The sequence below is a fragment of the Leptidea sinapis genome, chromosome 26, assembly GCF_905404315.1.
Source record: "Leptidea sinapis chromosome 26, ilLepSina1.1, whole genome shotgun sequence".
NCBI classification, from domain to species: domain Eukaryota; kingdom Metazoa; phylum Arthropoda; class Insecta; order Lepidoptera; family Pieridae; genus Leptidea; species Leptidea sinapis.
In genome coordinates this window covers 228,983-248,709 of record NC_066290.1, presented here as the reverse complement: position 1 = coordinate 248,709, position 19,727 = coordinate 228,983, and the positions used below count along the sequence as shown (strand labels likewise).

Sequence of the window (19,727 nt, the reverse complement as noted above, 5' to 3'; positions counted from 1 at the left end):
ATAATTTATTAGTAAGCACATCTACAAGTATTTGCCTAGGTCGTCATTGTAGAATTCTACGCTTATTTTAATTAAATTTCACGTCATCATAAGTGTTTACATTTAATAATTGAAGTATATGTTAATCATATCATGATATAGTTTAAGTAGCGTTATGTTGTAAAGTATAATACGCGTTGTATGTTGTTTGGAAACCAATTAATAAATAAATTACAATTTAAGAACTCAAAAATATTAATTTTGAACGCGTCTATTACGTTTCAAACATCTATTACTTCTCATATATGTAGTATCGACATACATACCAATCCATCCTCTGTCAAAGATCATACAAATTCAAAGAAGCTGCGTTTTATGAGAACTAGAAATATTGTTAATATTTTTTATGCCATAAATCGCCCATATTTTGTAAGGAAACACAAAAAATATATGCGAGTACCGAAGAATATTGAATTTTAATCTGACAAAGCGATTTAGACTTCAATATAATTTTGTTTTATAGAAAAAGGAGAATAACTAATATACCGACATTTAGAACTTCACACTGGCACCATTGGCGGAAATGTAGTTCTTGTTCTATGCGGTGGAACTTTATGTGACGAAGAATGTGGAGAAAATATCTGAAGGCCCCGATTCATGTCAGAAAGACATAGGTCTTCTTTAGCATCCCACATCTTTAACTTCAACTGGTGGACATGGAAATACTACAGTGTTACAAAAATCAATGCCCTTCTAAGAATGTCGAGAACATGCAATGACTAAATTTACCCAAGAATCATTTCCAAATAAATAAATGTTAATAGAATTAGTTGTTTTTTTATTGCTGAGACTTAAATATATAATTAATATATACAAGATTTATTAAGATTATTTAACGTCATAAAAATTAATAAGGACCAGAGCTTCTCGCCAGAATAGGTTTATATAAAAACTAGTGGACCCGACAGACGTTGTCCTGTACACACGTCTTAAATTTGAAAAATCAGTCCAGCCGTTAGGAGGAGTTCACTAACATACACATGTGCAGGAGAATTATATTATATGGACGGATTCTCAATAGAATCTAAATCAATCTCAAATTCACTGGAACACACAAAAAGTCATCAAAATCGGTCCAGCCGTTTAGGAGGTAGTTCAATTGCGAATCTAAACCATTCTCGAATCCAGCTGAAGACACACACCAATCTCAAATTCACTGGAACGCACAAAAAAATCATCAAAATCGGTCCAGCCGTTTAGGAGGTACTTCAATTGTGAATCTAAACCATCCTAGAATCCACCTGAAGAAACACAGAAAGTTTCATCAGAATCGGTCCAGCCGTCTAGGAGGAGTTCAGTGACATACACACGCACACAAGAAATATATATAAAGATCTAATATTATTCGTTTGGTTTAAATCTGATCTGATCTCAATATATCATGTGTCAATGTCCACGCCCCCCGCCCTATAGTAGGTTGTGTGTGTTTTTATTGAGATTCAATTAAAACGTTGAGAAGCTGAAGTAATACAATTTAATTTTGATTTGTAAAGGCCTCCTGACATTCCTCTGCCAAATTGTCCTCTGAATTCTAGATTACATCATTCTCTTCGCATCGTTGTAGGTATGACTTGGAGTGTGAAATGGTATTCTGAGCTTTAGTTTTAATTTTGTTGCAAAGCAAAATAAAATAGTTATCGCTTAATTTATTACGTGAATGAGTCTGCCAACCTGCTATATAGAAATGTGTTAGATTAAAACTACAAACATTAATTAGATCAGATAAAAACATAAAATAATTCTTTATAAAACTGATTACAACTAGGACCAGCTGTGACCCCTGTGTAGAAAGGTTAATTGAGACCACGAAACTAAAATTAACGTTCGCTCGGTATTTCGTTAAAATTTATATGAAAGTGTCGAAGCTTCGTACGAGCAAGCTATTTGAAAAATTAAATACTATCTCTATATAGTGAGAATGACAGTTATAATTTAGTTAGCTAGACCAGACTTGTAACTTAACTTTGAAGTATTCTTTATGATTCAATATTCCTTGTAACATGTGCAGCTATTTTAATCATATTTTATAAAGATTACAACTTAACAACTTTCTACAATTAGAAGACTTGATACATGTTATCATGTGGTCATCATTCATTTTGAAGCTCTGTGTAAGATGCGTCAATTGTTATTACAAAGAAGATGACGTAACATGTAAAGTAATTAAAATTGAGATAGATGAATGTGTGTTTCTTGCGACATTTGTTTTTGAAACAGTGATAGTTTTAAATATTGACATTGTGAGTAATACACTTTCTAAAAGAATTCAAAGAATCCATTTCAATAAAGTAAATAAAGTCATTTATAACATAATGTAGTATTATATTGGCCTGTTAGGGAAACAATTAAAACAGTTTGTATAGTTGAAGACATAAACAATAAGAGACGAAAAATATTAAAGTGTAAGGTGGACAATAATGGTAATGAAATCAGCTAAGGAGACAGATTGAGAAAGAACGGAGGAAAGTACACTAATAACACAGGCATAGATATACTGTGGACAGATCCTCTGAGTTAGGTTAACATGGACTTAAGCAGGTCAGGAGTATCATGAGAGGGCTTCTTTGAAAGGGATGATGCGAGTTGAGAAAGCTATGGAAGTTACAACAGGGCTGTGGCAAAAGGAGGCTTGCTTGTAGTGAAGGACGAACTCATATTCAGGTCACCTGTTCAGTGATCACCACCGCCCACATTCTCTTGCAACACCAGAGGAATCGCCAGCCTTTGAGAAAGGTAAACACGCTTTTTATGAAGGTATGCAAGTCATATTGTTCTGGAAACACTGCACAAGGAAGCTCGTTGCACACTGTAGGCGAATACCAGACATCCAGATGGTGGGGATGATATTCTGATATTGTCATGATATGCCACAAAAGATGGAATTCGGCAGCAGGAATCTTTGTTTATACGTGTAGATAAAGTCCCTCGCTATAAGACAACCGATAATAACAGGCCACGAATATTAGTTCAGTATGAGTGACAAGCTACGTCTTACGCATTTGTATGACACTTTGTGTGTGTCCGTGAATTGCTCTAAATAGAGGTTAATTCTAACTCAATTTTTTTCGACATTTTCACAGATGTCATATCTACGTCATTATTTATGCATTTTTATATTTTTATAATAACCACAATGATTTTTGTTCACAGAGCCCGAAGACAAAACTTTAGTATTGTAATACACAGGTAAGCTCACCGTCAATCTGATAGTTTACGAGGCTCCAATGCCACACACATTGTGTGAAAACAATATAAAATCGTAAACTACGAACATTGGCGACACGCCAGAGAGTTGACGAACACAGAAATGTATTAACGTACTCTATTAAGTATTTTGTATTAATTTCACTGACTATTAACAGAGTTAAAGTTTTCAATTGGCGCCGTGTTGAACCTTTTATAATAATAATTGGATTTTGGTTTTAAGGAATGAAATAAATTTAATACTTGTAAAGTTATAACTTATACAAATGATTTAAGTTTTCTTTAATGTTTATTCATATTCTCGCCAAAATCTGGCACAAGACTTCAAGGCTGGTGCAAGATTCTGGCGAGACAACACGTCCTGAGGATGCCTCGTGTAGAGGCGAAACACGTGTCGAATTGTTTTAAAAACAAATTTTGGCGGAATTAACACTAAAGAAAACTTAAATCATTTGTATAATTATGGATTTCCGCAAAGTAACGCCTAATTCAATAAAGTTATAACTTGTTAAATTATTTTGTTTGACTGTCGTTGATTCAGATCAGATTATTAATTAATTATTTTATTCTTTAGCCTTAATTGGTTTTTAGAAGAATAAATATTTTTATTACTTACCTATGACAAATAATTCTCTTTTAAAATATTTAGTAATTAAATTAAAGTTTTATTTTAATCATAGCCTTATATTAACTTAATTTTACAGTAACGTAACGTTCGAGTTCAGGGAATACATTTTCAGAAGTTAAACGGAAAGTTAATTTTATTATTTATATAAGTATTACTAGCTGACCCGGCAATTTTTGTTTTAACATATAAAGTATAATTCACACGATAGTTTTATAAATAACAGCCTATGTGTTATTCTGGCGTGTAAGCTATATTATTGTAAAGTTTCATCAAAATCCATTCAGTAGTTTTTGCGTTAAAGAAGTTCAGACATACATCCAGACATACAAACTTTCACATTTATAATATTATATAATTAATATATATAGTAAAATAATAATAGGATAATAGGATTACTAGCGGATCTGACAGACGCTTGTCTGACAATAGAACAATAATTATGTCAGTATTAGTACATTATATAGTCTAAAGCCATCATAAATGAGTAATCAAAGTCAATTAGTTAAAAATGAAACAAAAACGTATTTGTGGATGATTTTATAATTTTCTGTAATAATAAAAAATTATAAGGATTAATTATGTATTTGTGTAAACAACTTTTATATTAAGACTTTGTAATTGCCAATTTTTCACAGTATTAAAATAGATAATATAGAATGTTATTCTTAACAGATATATTAGATACAAAATTCCATCATACATTATTTTGTTATATCTCAAAGGGCTTAAGACAACGTTTTCGTTGAAAGCTCTCAGACGGCTTATTTTTTTCCCACACCTCCAACAAGTATCGTTAATTTTGTATAAAAAATATACAGAAAAACATAGTAAAATATATACTAAAACTTTCCTCGAGAACCACGCTATCTATTGGTTGCAACAGAATTAAAAACGGTGCAGTAGTTTATGACTTTATCACGAACAGACAGACAGACAGACCATAGTTTCACAGGGCCATGTATTAAAAAAATATCCATTGGGTATTGTTGCACTCTCCACTAATATTGTTATAAATGTTTAATTATATTATATATAATTGATATTATTGATTTATATATATATATATATATATATATATATATATATATATATATATTATTAGTCTAGTTTCTATCTAAGTTTATCCATTACAAACAAAAAAACAAAAAATCAACTATTATTTTAGATATACTTAATTTTAATTTATAAATGAAATGAAATTTCAATTAAAATAATAATTGATTTTTTTAATAAATTAACATTAAGTATCTGTTTGCGATATCGCCTATTTTTAAAGAAACCATTTTTTTTAATGTTTACTTGAATTTTCACCTGTTAGCTGGTGATCACCTCCCTTTATTGTTAAATATTGACAAAATAGATCTTTTAACACCATTCTATAATCAGTATTGACATTTTAGGCAAGGTTTAGAATAATACACCTTTGGTGCTTTTTCAAAGGTACTTAACTATTAACGGGCCCTGTTTCACATTTTATATAAGTTACATCGTGATTATTGATATAATTTTTATACTTGCAATATGATGCTGGATCGTACTAAATCTCAGAACTAATGGACAAATTAGGAATTCATTTGATAGTAAATATAAATAAACAGAAGTATCCTTTACATGACTCAATCTCAGCAACTCTGTCAGTCATATTATAATAATAATATTTTTATTAATTTTGTTGTAATTCTGCATCTGTTGTATCCAATATACAAAATGTTAGCGGAACAAATATTCGAAATATATTGGGCTGAGGTTGTCTATAAAGACTACAAAGAAAGTAAAGAAAAGTGAATGAATGTATTCTATTAACACGTCACACATACCGCACAAAGATATCATCAGTGTTAAGAGGTTCATATTCATGCCTTTTGTGATTCAAACAGAACCAACGTTCATGTTGTAACTAGCACTGAGACTTTGACCATTACATACACTACATTTGATAAAACTTTGAAATTTTTTAAACTGGACTAATATCTTTCCGAATCTTTCGTCACACGCGATGTTATTTGTTTACCGTCTGTACTAAGGAGTCAGAACTGTTACCTCTGCAAGGTTCGCGGGCGAAATGCTCTTTCGTACTATATCTCGTACGAAAGGGCATGCGCAAAGCGAGAACCCGAAAAAGTGTTGATAGGCGTTAAAATGTTCAAGCTTAACAGGTTGATTAACTGGCATCAACTTTTAAGATGAGATGGTACAGTGAAAAGTTATAACGAAAGCTGACAACGGAGCTAGAACGTAACGCGTTGTTTCAGCGTGGTAAGTGCTCAGGCATTAACTTGTACTTCGCTTTAAATGAGATAATTATATATTTTGTGTCGTCTTATCAAACTTATTATAATTACACGTTTTTGCTTATGTTATGCCTAAGTGATATTAAGCGTAAATTTAACTCTATCAAATGGAAAATATTTGTGATTTCTTATCATTTTTATTTTGAATAGTGTCTTGTACGTACTTTGGTGATCAATGACGTTCTATGTATACATATGGACATATCATTCGCAGTCTGATAACGGAACGGCAAAAGTATGCTTAAAGCCAATGTAAGCACACTTTTCTCCTTAGACGTGTATCAACTGTGTGTCAATCAACAAGCCTAAGTGTGCTATAAAAAGTGCTTAAATAATACATTAACAAATCAAAAAAAAGATGGTGTGACTTATCATCGGTAAGGTTATTTTATTATATAAGATTGATATGCAAGTAGCGTTTTGTATGAGGTGCATTGTCTTTATGAATAGAACGTCATTGTTGGTGATAATAAATTATATATAAAATAATTAACAAAAAATAATAAATAATAGTTAAAATTAAAAATAATAATTTCTCTCATCGTTAAAAATATTTTCAACCAACAAAGGACGCCATAAGAAAGTTGCACTTGTCTGTCTGTCTGTCATTCGTGGGATACCTACTGTACTCTTGTTACTAGAATCTTGTTTTTGGTATGAGTAGGGTAGGGAGGGGGAATGGCGTTCACTTAAGGAAAACATGATGTATTTTTCAAATTAATTATTATGAATCTAAGAAAAAATTTAGCAAAGTAACAATATCTTTAATTACAGAGTAATCAACAAATTAACAACAAAAGCATATATATTTAACCTACTAGTAGTAGGGAAACATTATTAAAAAAACATCTTTGAGCGGCATTGCTCCTGACTTTGGGTAATGACGCTCAAACATGTTTTATCGAATTTAACAAGAAACATACATTTTAACTACAGAAATATTCATGAATTCAACCTTTTACAATAATAAAGTCTACAATCACCAAAGTCTTCGATATCAAATCGACTTCAATTATTATCATATAAAATAATAATAATTATTAGAGGTAGTTCAAAATATAAATATTTAATATAGTTTTGGACACTTAAATCACAGGGATATCCCTCTGGCAAATACCACTCTGAGCATATAGCATGCCCACACAGCCTGTAGATGGTAGTTCAGCGATACTCGTTATTTTTTTTCCAAATCCTTGGCCAATTATACATTTTTTTATTTTCATCGCCCGCCATAATTTCGTCAGTACTGTCATCGTCGCTAAGGTGCTCTTTAACTTTTCTCTCTGAAGAACTTTCTTGTAAAAAAATTCTCTTGTAACATTTTTGTTTATTGGTATTGATTTATCATCTTTTCCGGTCTTATTGAGTTTCGCTTTCTTTTCGTTATCCTCTAAAATAATTTCATAGGAATCGCAGTTAATATGGTACCATTGTATTGTCTTTTCTTGACCTGGCTTAGAAGATGGTGCAACAGTTGGTATTGCTGCTATAGCAGAAAACGATACGAGTTCTTTGCTCATCATCAAGTTCTTGGGCACAAGCAACTGCCGAAATAGATTCAGAGTATTGATCCTTATTTGATTGTCCCGCCATAGGAGATTCATGTCCAGAAATTATCGCCATACCATCAGACTACGCATCTTCAAAATTGATCCGATTCTTGGGCTATCAGCGACGCTGCCATAAAATTCAATGAGTAAATTCCCGTGGCTCTATATCTAAATTCTGCTTTACTTATATTCGCAACTAGTACGTATCCTTTACTCAAAAGACCTGCAACATCGAATCATATCTAAAACGATAAAAAATAAGTTAATAAGTTACTAATGGCGCTCAGGTGAGCGGTATAACCCCAAACGGTCGTTTTGCAACTAATTTAAATTTAAAAAAAAACATAGACAATACATTAAAATTGATTGCATTATTATATTTTTTTTCTTATTATTAACTGCCATCAGTCGGTAACGACTATAATCAGTTCCGTAGAGTTTGGTTAAACGATTTGGGTTTTGGAGGCCATCGCCTCAACCAGCCCTTATTCTAATGAGACTTGCTGTCGTTTTAGTCTTCTCATGGCTTGGGAGGACTCGAGCAGTTTAGTCGCCAAGCGATTTGGGTGAGTGGCTAGGCGTTCGGCGTAGCGTCTGGAATGTTTTTTTATTTCCTCCTTTATAGTGGGCATGTCCAGATATTAATGTATCTCGTCATTGCGAGCAAACCAGGGTGCATTTACTACTGTCCGCAAGATACCGTTTTGTGCTCTTTGAAGACATATTATGATGCTGTCACTGGCAGTTCCCCGTAGTTGTATGCCATAGGTCCAAATAGGCTTGACGACTGCATTGTATAGAAGTAATTTGTTTTTTATGGAGAGAATTGAATTCCGTTCGATTAGCCAGTACATATTCTTGAATTTAAGGTTGGCTTCATTTCGTTTATGTATTATATGGGACTTCCAAGTGAGGCGGCAGTCCAGGTGGAACCCTAGGTACTTAATACAATCACGGTGTGGCAAGACATCATTGCCTAGTTGTACTGGAGGGCAGATTCCTCTTCTCAAGCTGAAGGTGATGTGATGGGATTTTCGGGCGCTGGATTTAATGCGCCATTTTGCTAACCACTGGAATGTGCGATTAAGAACCTGCTGCAGCTGTTAACTGGTTGATTCCTGGGAGGAAAGGTAGGCGATGTCATCCGCATAAGTAGCGACAGTCACATTATCTGATGTGAGCAGGTCACTAGTATATATGTTATAAAGAGTAGGGCCAATCACTGAACCCTGCGGTACACTAGCGTCAATGTTGTAGACACCTGATCTATAATTTATTATAAAATAGAATAGTTTTAAGTCAGAAAAGTTAAATTAATAATTAATAAATAAGCATTAAAGTTTTGGACTTACCGACAAAAAACACCGAACCAAAATTTAGATCAGCGCGGCCGCAAACAAAGAAACGCACTTCAGGGTCTCATGACTCGAGCTAGCAGTCCGTATGCAGCGCTGTCTGTAATTATACTTCAAGATTTTATTTTACTACTTCGTACAGGTAGGGTAGGGAGGGGGAATAGCGCTCACTGGGTAATGGCGCTCACCTCTGTTATCTGTTAAAATGGAACCTAGCAACATGCCACTTCCCGCGGGAACGGGGTCTCAAAACGGGTAAAGTAAGAATTAATATTTTCTCGTTGTCTTTTGCCACCGAGGGTTTCCGTCTAATGGCTGAGTATTCCGTGCAATTGTGGTTTATTTTATATTTGGCTTGACATTGTACTGTTTCATAACAATAACTTATTAAACTATTTACTATTATCATTTATTTATTATTTCACATGTATCGCTGCCTCGGCACGACTTCAACGCTTCAGATTACTTATGTCAATAAAAAAAAAACATTAGAAGTTATTGAGAGCAGTAACAATTAAGAAAAATTATATATTATAATAACTTTATTATATTTATTTTCATTTTACTTGAATAAACAAGGTATTCTGTGTATCTTCTAAATATTTTTGGCTCGAGTAATGAGTCCGTATAAAACGCCAGCTTAGGTACATTTGTTAACATAGCACACTTCTTAAGAACTATATTATCGTCCCTGCTAAGTAGAACACGGTATACATCCTGCCATGGTACGAAGTGAGGGTGCAAGTATTTTATATTGCAAGGGATGTGTTTGTTTCTATTTATGAGGAAATGTAGCGCGGTAACTTTTGTAGCACTTGAAATACGACATCATACTAATAAGCCACTATTAAGTTTACTATGGTTTCAATAGATCAAAGATTGAGCTCAGTTTGTTGGGGCCTGAATTTAAATAAAAAAATTCTAGCAAATTCAAAACTATTAGTACTACATCTGTTTGTCTGTCAAATTTACTACATGTTTAAAATAAACTGTAATTTTAAAATAATAATAATTTAAATATATATAGTTCTTTCCTCTAGCGTATTTAGGCCCACTGAGAAACTATAATAGTAATTTTCAGTTTTCTTCCAATTATTTTTTAAACTTAATATACATTTATCTTGTTTTGGTAGTCTTAAAACAGTATTGAAACAACTTCCATTAACAAAATCATCTGAAATCTTTCTTATATCAAATGTGGGTCGATTCTTTACATGACATACTTACTGATCCAGCAAACGTTGTTTTGCCATTTAAATTATATCGCTACAACGCTCCTGTGATTCCTTTTGTGTTGCAAGAGAGTGTGGGTGGCGGTGATGTGGTGTGGTGGTTTCGTAAATTTTTCAATATTTTTATATTATTCTGCTATTCGGGACGGAGAGAAATATATCAAATTAAAAATCATGAAAATCAGTGCAAGCGTTCTCCAGAAATATGCGAACATTATTCTGTAATGTTAATTTGAACTGAGTATTTGATGATCTCACTAATACGTATTATAAACGCTACTGTTTGTAAGGATATAGATACGAATGTATAATATGATGATTAATGGTAATGCAAACGTTATAGGTAGTTACTGTAATATGCTCATATATATTATATTAATTTATTTATTTCAGTAAGCATAAACATGCCGATTTTAATATTTAGAAACGCGTGAGCAAGCCATTTAGAGCTGGCCATGGGAAAAACTAACTATGCCTGCTTCTTTTAAAGTTTAACCCTGTAATTTGTTAACAGTCATTTAAAATGCAATAATTTTAATTAAAACTGCAGGAGTTTAAATTCCCATTCGCCCGCCACCGGACTGCACCATATATTGCGCACTTGGTTGTTTTATCGTCATCATCATAACTATTCAAATATTTTTTCAAATAACGCAGTATAAAAGAAAATGATTATCTACTTTAAATACCTAATGCGATAAAAGTATATATTTTCATATAAGGATCAATTTGTTACAACCAAAATATGTGCGTTAGAAATCAATAATTATAAATTTTTACTATATTTATGGTTCACTATTTTGGCGATAATGGCTTTCATATAAAAGAGAGATAATACGAGTATATGCAATGCCGAGATTTTTTGTAGGACTATTTAAGATAAACACTTTAATTATAATATATAAAATACGTGTAACTTCAACGGTTTTTGCGGCCGACGCCAGAATATCTCGCAAATCAGATATTTTTGTCCACATTGACACTTATCATTATATTAAGATAAAAAAAACACAAGGTAGTATTGTTTGCGGATGACTCTTCACTTATATTCAAAGTGAAACAAAGCCAAGTTTTGTATGACGAAGTAAACAATGCTCTATCTGACATCGTGTACTGGTTTAGCGCCAATAACTTATTGTTAAATAATCATAAAACCAAATATATTAAATTCACCGCGCCAAATGTCAAAAATGTAGATGCGAATATTTTATTAAATGGAGAGGTGGTAAAACTAGTGGAATCTACTATATTTCTTGGCATTACTCTTGATTCCAAATTGCAGTGGATATAGAATCCCCATATTGAAGGATTGGTATATTGTTATGGGGCAGTGCGGCCGATATTAATACTATCTTTGTGATGCAGAAGAGGGCTACTCGCGCGACTTATAACCTAGGTCCTAAAGAATCATTAAGAGAAAAATTTAAAGAAATAAACATTTTGACTGTTGCTTCTCAATACATTTTTTATAATGTTTTGTATGTTCATAAGCACATTGAGGAATTTTCTAGAAACTGTGACATTCATAATGTTAACACGAGGAACAAACATAAACTTGTTATGCCTATTACTCGGTTGGGTCGAGTTAGTAAGTCTTTTGTTGGGCGATGTATATGCTTCTACAATATGATCCCAGAAAATGTACAAAACAAATGTGTTACGAAATTTAAAAGAATTGTTAAAACACGTTTGTGTGGGAAAGGTTATTATAGCATAAACGATTTTCTTAATGACACCACGGACTGGGATTAAAGCGAACACCCTCAGGCTCTATAATTATAAATGTTTATTGTACGATATTACATTGTAATCCATATTTTATATAAAAAAAAAAAGGCCGCTGAGTTTCTTGCGCCCATTCTTCTCAGGTCTGACGCAGTTTCTTTTGAATGGGTGGTAGATTTTGACGTTAAATAAGTGATTTTAAATCCTATTTTGAATAAAAATATTTGAATTTGAATATGGATAATTCACAATATACCTTTATAAATTATAGCCTATATGTTATTCTGATGTGTAAGCTACATTATTACACAAATAAAATTTGAAAAACAAAATTTTATGAACGATGCGGGATTCGAACCCACGACCTCCGGCGTTCCGTGCCGGTGCTCTAAACCACTGAGCTAACCGTTCGAATACCGCCTCGTTATAAAATTCTGTTTGCTTTGTTCAACTCTCAGGTTGTGGCAGGATCTGTAGATGAACAGGATCTACTTTACAGTTGATAGCCTGCTCAACCCCAATATTTGCATATTAGGAAATTGACTTCAGATGTCGCTCTTGTAAATCTAAACAATTTGTTATGTTTTTAAAGTGATAACCCCTCACTTCTAGGATTAATACACAAATAAAATTTGAATAACAAAATTTAATGAACGATGGGTTTTATAAGTAAATTAGATTTGGACCACTGTGGTAAGTTAATTCAGTTTGAATCTTTAAAACCCAATATAACTAAACACAAAATAACTTTTGTGCCAGTTACATAGCATAGAAAGAGTGAGGGCCACCCTTGTTAGAGACCTCCCATTTTTACATAATACATTAAAACCAAATGAAATGTATAATTTGTTCTTTAATAAGTTCTATAATTTAATCAATTCTATTTTCACTCCTAAATCGGTCCTCAAAACTGATGCAATAGTTTTTAGGGAGTGGGCAACAGTTGAATTACACAAAAACGGGCAAAAATTGTACGATTTATATGCGAAGCGACAATATAACTGTAGTGATGACTTCAAAAGATATGTTCAACTATTGCGAAGTCAAGGTATATACGAGATAAAATAATCAATAGTTCCAACGTGATAAAACGACTTGGAAAAATAATAAATGAAGAAGCCGGAAGGGTGACCCATAAAATATCTGAGTTAAATTGAAACTTTGATAACAGGCCTGTAAAGTCGAATTATGAGGTTGCAACAATTTTCGAGACATTCTTTACAGATATACCTGTTGCTACTACAAATTAGTTGAACTCATCACCAGACTCCACTCTTTTACTATTGAAAGATAACATTTTTGAATGTGATAAAATCTTTAAATTTCACCATGTTTCTGGCTCTGATATTATTTTATTATATTTTTAGCTTTTAAATCTATTCAAAATAAGGCGACAAATGATCTTTGGGGCATATCAGTTAAACTTGTCAAGTCTTTCATTGATATTATTGCGCCAGATTTAGCTATAATATTTAACAATTGTGTAGAATATGGTGAATTTCCTGACCTAATGAAACATAGTAAAGTAGTTCCACTGTTTAAATCGGGTTTTACCAGTGACCCCACTAATTATCCCTAATATTATTAATTATATTACCCACTTTCAGTAAAATTTTTGAAAAGTTAATTTTATATCAATTGCTTCTTAATTTTTTCCATAATAATTTATTGCACTCCAAACAGTATGGTTTCACCCAGGGTCGTTCAAATACCTATGCTGGTGTTGACTTGATACATAATATATTTGAAGCCTGGGAAGAGTCTCGTGATGCACTTGGCGTCTTTTGTGACTTATCCAAGGCGTTCGATTGTGTTGAACACGAAACATTAGTCAGAAAATTTTACCATTACAGTATTAAATGTAAAGCATTGGACTTAATGACATCCTATTTAAATTATAGGCTACAAAAGGTGGATGTCAATGGAAAGCAGTCCTCTGGATCAATAGTTAAAATGGGGGTTCCACAGGGCTCGATTTTAGGAACTTTTCTATTTCTTATTTATATAAATGATCTCTATTATATTGCAAAGGATAAATATCAAATTTGTTGAAAACCGTTGCTTACCAAATTTTGATGTTGTTAGCAATGCTTTAACTAAAGTTGTACATTGGTTTAAAGCTAACAACTTGTTACTTAATGGTAATAAAACGAAATGCATTAAATTTACTTTACCTAATGTTAAGCAAATGTCAATCGATATACAGCTTAAAAACGAGAAATTAGATATAGTTGATACCGCTGTTTTTCTTGGAATAACGCTAGATGCCAAACTCCAGTGGGGCCCTCATATAGAAAACTTATCAAGTAGACTAAGTTCTGCTGCATACGCAGTAAATAAGATTCGTTCCTTAACAGACATTGAAACTGGAAGATTGGTTTATTTTAGTTACTTTCACAGCATTATGTCATATGGTATATTATTATGGGGTAATGCTGCTGATATTGATTCTATTTTCATGCTGCAGAAAAGAGCTGTTCGGGCAATTTATGGTATGGGACCAAGAGAGTCGCTTAGATCTAAATTTAACGATTTTAAAATTATGACTGATTCTAACCAATATATACAGTATGGTCTGCATAACTATGAAATAAATAAAAATATAAGTAATACTAGTCCACAGAACTATCGCAAAATTAATTATTTAATTAAAAACTTTAAATTGAAAAAGTGAAATTTTCAAACAAAATAAATATTCAAATAAATATACTAAGTATTAGCAGTACTGTTTAGACGACGTACATTGAACTCTGGATCGTCGGCTTCACCTTTGATTTATTTGATTATTTGTGACGAAATAAATATTCTCTATGTTCTTTCTTACGAACACTTTTTTATTTCGGTATAACTGAACTGAACTGTAAATTCAATATTGTGCATCTTGTTTTATATTCAAAATAACTCACCCGTATTCGCAAACGTAAAAGAAAAACTAAATGTCAAATTTACCGTAAAAGCAATAACAATTAACACAATTTACACAGGTACACACATACAGTAGTAGAAAGTGTCCATTTCAGCTTGATTCCTTCGAAAGGCAAACACATAATCTATTTGCCCAGAAGACTCGCGATACACTGGCCACTGATAAGTGATGACTGAAGTGGTAAACATTCAAATAATGAAAAAAAATTAGTCTCTAATAGGGAATACTTCACAATTATACTTCGATACTTTTTTACCATTATTTAGCATCCATTACGAAATATCTAACCAACGATAGGATACAATAGGATACAACTATTTTTGTGTTATTCGAATGTTATTATAATTTAAACAAATTATAAATTTAATGAAATTCTAGCAAGTATTATTTTACGATTTAACTTACGAAACTACTGTTTTGTTGTGGGTGACTAAAAAGGTTTTTTGATGTGACAGAGTCATGCTGTCGTCCTATGACTACGGTACGATCGGACCAGTAACTCGTTCTGATTAAGTTCCTCACTCGCACAGAATAATGAAAGAATAATAATATGGGTAGGTGTGTTTATTGGGGAGGATATCTGCTGTCAACGTTTCGGCAATTTCAAGGGTAGGATGTACTCTCTGGCTGCGAGTTGATTATGAAGACCACGTCCGGTCATGTCTACAGGTCATCTGGAAGGTGTCAAGGAAGCAAAAATTATATTTTTTATAATTTCTAATTAAATGGTCGCTAAATACCTTTATTTATTTACGGTGTGTGTGGATTGATGCATCTACTGTACCATGGCCTAGTATTATTGTTACAATTGCTACAGTAGTAGTCGGCCGTGACTGTACTCAATAGCTCTTGTTTTTACGTATTAATTTACATTTTTTTGAGTATTAAAGCTCAACCCTCAAAGGAGGTGGATATAAAAAGAAAATTCATTTCCCTGACCTGCCTGAATAAGGTGATTTTGATTTGATTACCCTAAAGAATTGAGCTTTTGATTACTGTTAGTAAAAATATAATATTAATAATATATAATATTGTCGCGTAACAATGCTTCAACGTATATTACGAGAGTTGTCAAACGTCATATCGTGCAGCAACGTACATGACGAGTGTTGTCAAACTTCAAGACATTGACAATTTCAACAGTTCCGTCAGCAATACTCGTAGCTTTAGCGTAAAAGTGTTTACTTTAGACGCTGTAGACCCGGGTTCGATACACCTACCAGTGTATGGAATTTTTTGGCTGTTGTAATGTTAATGGAAATTTCTAGTAAGTTCAGGATCAAATCCTGACAACAGAAAAAAAGGGATGGAAAATGTGTAACCAGGATAGAAATAGTTAAAAGAATTTTCTAGTACAATTTAAATTTAAAGATGGAATGGGAGAATCGTTTTGTAAATAGAACAGATCCGGGGGTATATAAGCCGTACTAAGCGTGGCCTACGGCAGTTCTAGTTCTGACTCGAAAGTGTAAAGAAGAAGAAGAAAAGAAGAAATAGTGAAAAGTGGCAGTGTTCCAAGAAGAAGAAGATAGAAGAGACTTAGTGTTTGGTGCGGTGTGACGCGTTGAAGGTACCGCCGCCCATAAGAGGAACAGCGGCAGACCGGCGTAGTGCAAGTTCGAAAAAAAGTGAACGCAAATAAAGACTCGTTCCTATAAGCGGAGTATTATCTCCAATCCCTGAGCGACCCCAAGTGTCAATTGGTGTCAGAAGTGGGATTGTAAAGATGCCATTAGTACCCAGGAACGAGAAGGGAGTGACCACGCGAGCGGGAGCAGCTGTACGCGGCCGAGGACGAGTCACAAGAAGCATCGGGCTCTGGACCCTTTGCGACGGTGTCAGCACCGTAGGCTCCTGCCGTAGACATCAGCGCGCTCATGCAGCAGATGGCCGCCATGATGCAAGAGCAAGCGCGGCGACAGGAAGAACAGCTACAGGGCTTGAAAGAAGAGCAAGCGCGCCAACAGAAGGAACAAGCACGCCGACAGGAGGAGCAGCTGCGAGGCCTGCATGAAGGCCTCTCCAAAGACATTTTATCCGTTGTGCAGAAAAACTCCGCCCGGATTAAAAGTGTGGAAAAGAAGATGGACAAAGTTGAAGAAAACTTTCAACGTAAGATGGGAGAGATGGAATTAAGCATTCATCAGCTCAGTGAGAGGGTCGTGTGTCCTTCAACCAACACAGGAGTCACCTGCGGAACCAACCGACCAGAAATTTAAAAGTACCTCCCTACGACGGCAAGTCTTCCTGGCCTGCCTTCAAGCTACATTTGGAGACGGTCAGAATAGCCTGCGGTTGGAGTGACCAAGAAGCGCATTCTGCCCTCACACTAGCTCTCCGTGACGATTCACTCTCCGTATTGGAAGCACTCGGCGCTGGGGCTACTATTGATACAGTGCTTCTAGATTTTTATCTTGTTATATAAAATTACTGCTAGTTTCATGTGGAAAGTGTAACAGGCGGAAAGCAACATCTACGAAGAAGCTGCTTAGGCGTTATCTCAGATAAGTTCCAATTATTTGCAATAGAAATCAAGTAAAATAAGTTTGATTTATGTACCCTCAAAACGGACTTCTTTTGTGGCTGTCAATATTTTTCTGCGATCACCCTCAACCGGCGAGTAAATTTACTGTCAAAATCAATTGACAATTCAACTTTCGACTTTGACAATTTGTCAAATTCATCTGACATTCTGTTTTCGGTTCTGACAAGCGTAAAATATTGCCAGCGTAGAAATTTTCTCCTACTACACGGGGTAATATTAAAATGGGTCTCTGCATTAAGTGCAACAAGCAAATTAAGCCGGCTGATATCAAACTGTGTAGCAAGTGCAGCAATGCCTACGGTTACCAGTGCCTTGGAGTGCCTTCGGAAACATTTGGAAAGGAGTCCAAGACATACAAAGCGTCGTGGAAGTGCCCCGACTGCAAAACAAATAAACGAGGCAACAATTCAACTACTACACCTTGTCAGGCCGTAGCCTTCAGCCCTAGAGACGACTCCCCACCACTAAATAGTAACGAGGAGCTCAAGCGATATCTAGACAGAAAGCTTGAAGATACGTTATCCCATCTTCTTAGAGAGATAAGACGCGACATCAGCACTGAAAACATTAACACTCGCAGCAGTATTCAGGAATTGACTGTTAGTGTTAAATTTATGTCAGACAAATTGGACAAGCTTCAAAGTGATCTAGCCATTACAACTGAGGTTATTAAAAAGCACGAGACAGAGATATCTGCTCTACGCAGCGAAGTAACTGAGCTTAAGTCAAGACTAAACTAATTTGAACAGCACTCCCGCGACTGTAATTTAGAGGTACAGTGTGTCCCTGAGCATAGGACTGAGAACCTGAAAGCCGTAGTTCAGCAACTCTTAAATACTGTCGGCTGTGACCTGTCATCCCATAGCCTTGTGAACTTCCATCGTGTTGCAAAGAGAAACCAGGAGTCCAACCGACCTCGTTCCATTATCGTGAAGTTGGCGTGTCCCCTTGTACGTGACTCAGTATTAGCTGCAGTGAAAACTTTCAACAAGACTCACGAGAAAGAGAAACTCAATACAAATCACCTGGGACTTGTTGGAAGCAAAAAACCAGTGTACGTGTGCGAGCATCTTTCTCCAGACAACAAAATACTTCACGCGGCTGCCCGTAGAATTGCTAAAGATAAGCACTACAAGTTTGTGTGGGTTCCAGGTGGAAAGATTTTTATCAGAAAGGACGTTAATTCCAAAAGTTTCGTGGTTAGAGACTCGGAAATCTTAAACTCCCTCTAAATTTGTGTCTATGCTTTCATTAAGTAAACCTATTTGTAATCTTAAAATCGTATATCAAAATGTAAATGGTCTTAGAACCAAAGCGCATATTTTACGAGAAAATGTACTAAAACAAGACTTGGACGGTATTCTATTAACTGACACAAACTTAAACGAGTCTGTTTATGACCATGAACTTATAGACAGCAGATACTTGGTTTTTACTCGACAGTCTCGCAGAAAGTGGAGGGAGGTGGGGTCCTCATAGCAGTCCACAAAAAACATTCCCCCGTTAGGAAATTGAAGTGGGAGTCCACTAATGTGATTTCGATTAAGTATGGCCAGGGTAACTCAAAAGTGGAATTATGTATTTGTACTTTATACCTTCCTCCCCCCGTTAAGTATGATTCTTTAGAAAATTTAATGAATAATGTAACAAATGTTATACAACACAAAATGTCAAAAGAATCTATACTTCTTTTAGTAGGTGATATTAATAGGCCCTACCTCCACTGGTCTCACTGTACAGACCGAAACTTATGCTCTCTGATCCCTAGCTCTCCTACAGATAACACAGACGCCTTGCTTATTGATTCTCTTTCTTTCAACGATCTCCACCAAATGTGTGCAATACCTAACTTAAACGGCAGATTCTTGGATCTAGTTATTTCAAACTCACCGAAACTAGTATCAGTGACCCAGGGTGTCCCACTAGTGGATTTGGAGACGCATCACCCGGTACTAGGTATTTCCGTTAATATTGTGGGTGCAACATTGAGGCCCCCAAAAATTAAAAAAACACCCAGGCCTAATTTTAGCAAAGCTAAATATGACATCATTAGAAATGAGTTAGATAATATTAACTGGGAGGAAACTCTCGATCCTAGTTTAACAGTCGATGAGACAGTAGACGTTTTCTATACATTCGATATACTTACATCCATCATTAATAAAAATGTTCCAATGAGTACGAAAGGTCGGAGCAATTTCCCATTTTGGTTCAGTCGATCGTTGATCCAGA

The 19,727-nt window shown here is 34.4% G+C and overlaps 1 protein-coding gene across 1 annotated transcript in view; it reads right to left on the bottom strand.

Annotated features, from left to right (window-relative positions):
* The window catches only part of LOC126972310 (uncharacterized), a 31,359-nt gene extending 25,452 nt beyond the window's left edge, over nt 1-5,907 (bottom strand). Inside the window, exon 1 of the mRNA XM_050818969.1 lies at nt 5,689-5,907. Coding sequence (XP_050674926.1) covers nt 5,689-5,728 — 40 coding nt within the window. The 5' untranslated portion in view covers nt 5,729-5,907. The remainder of the gene's footprint in view (nt 1-5,688) is intronic.
* Nucleotides 5,908-19,727: the final 13,820 nt, after the last annotated feature.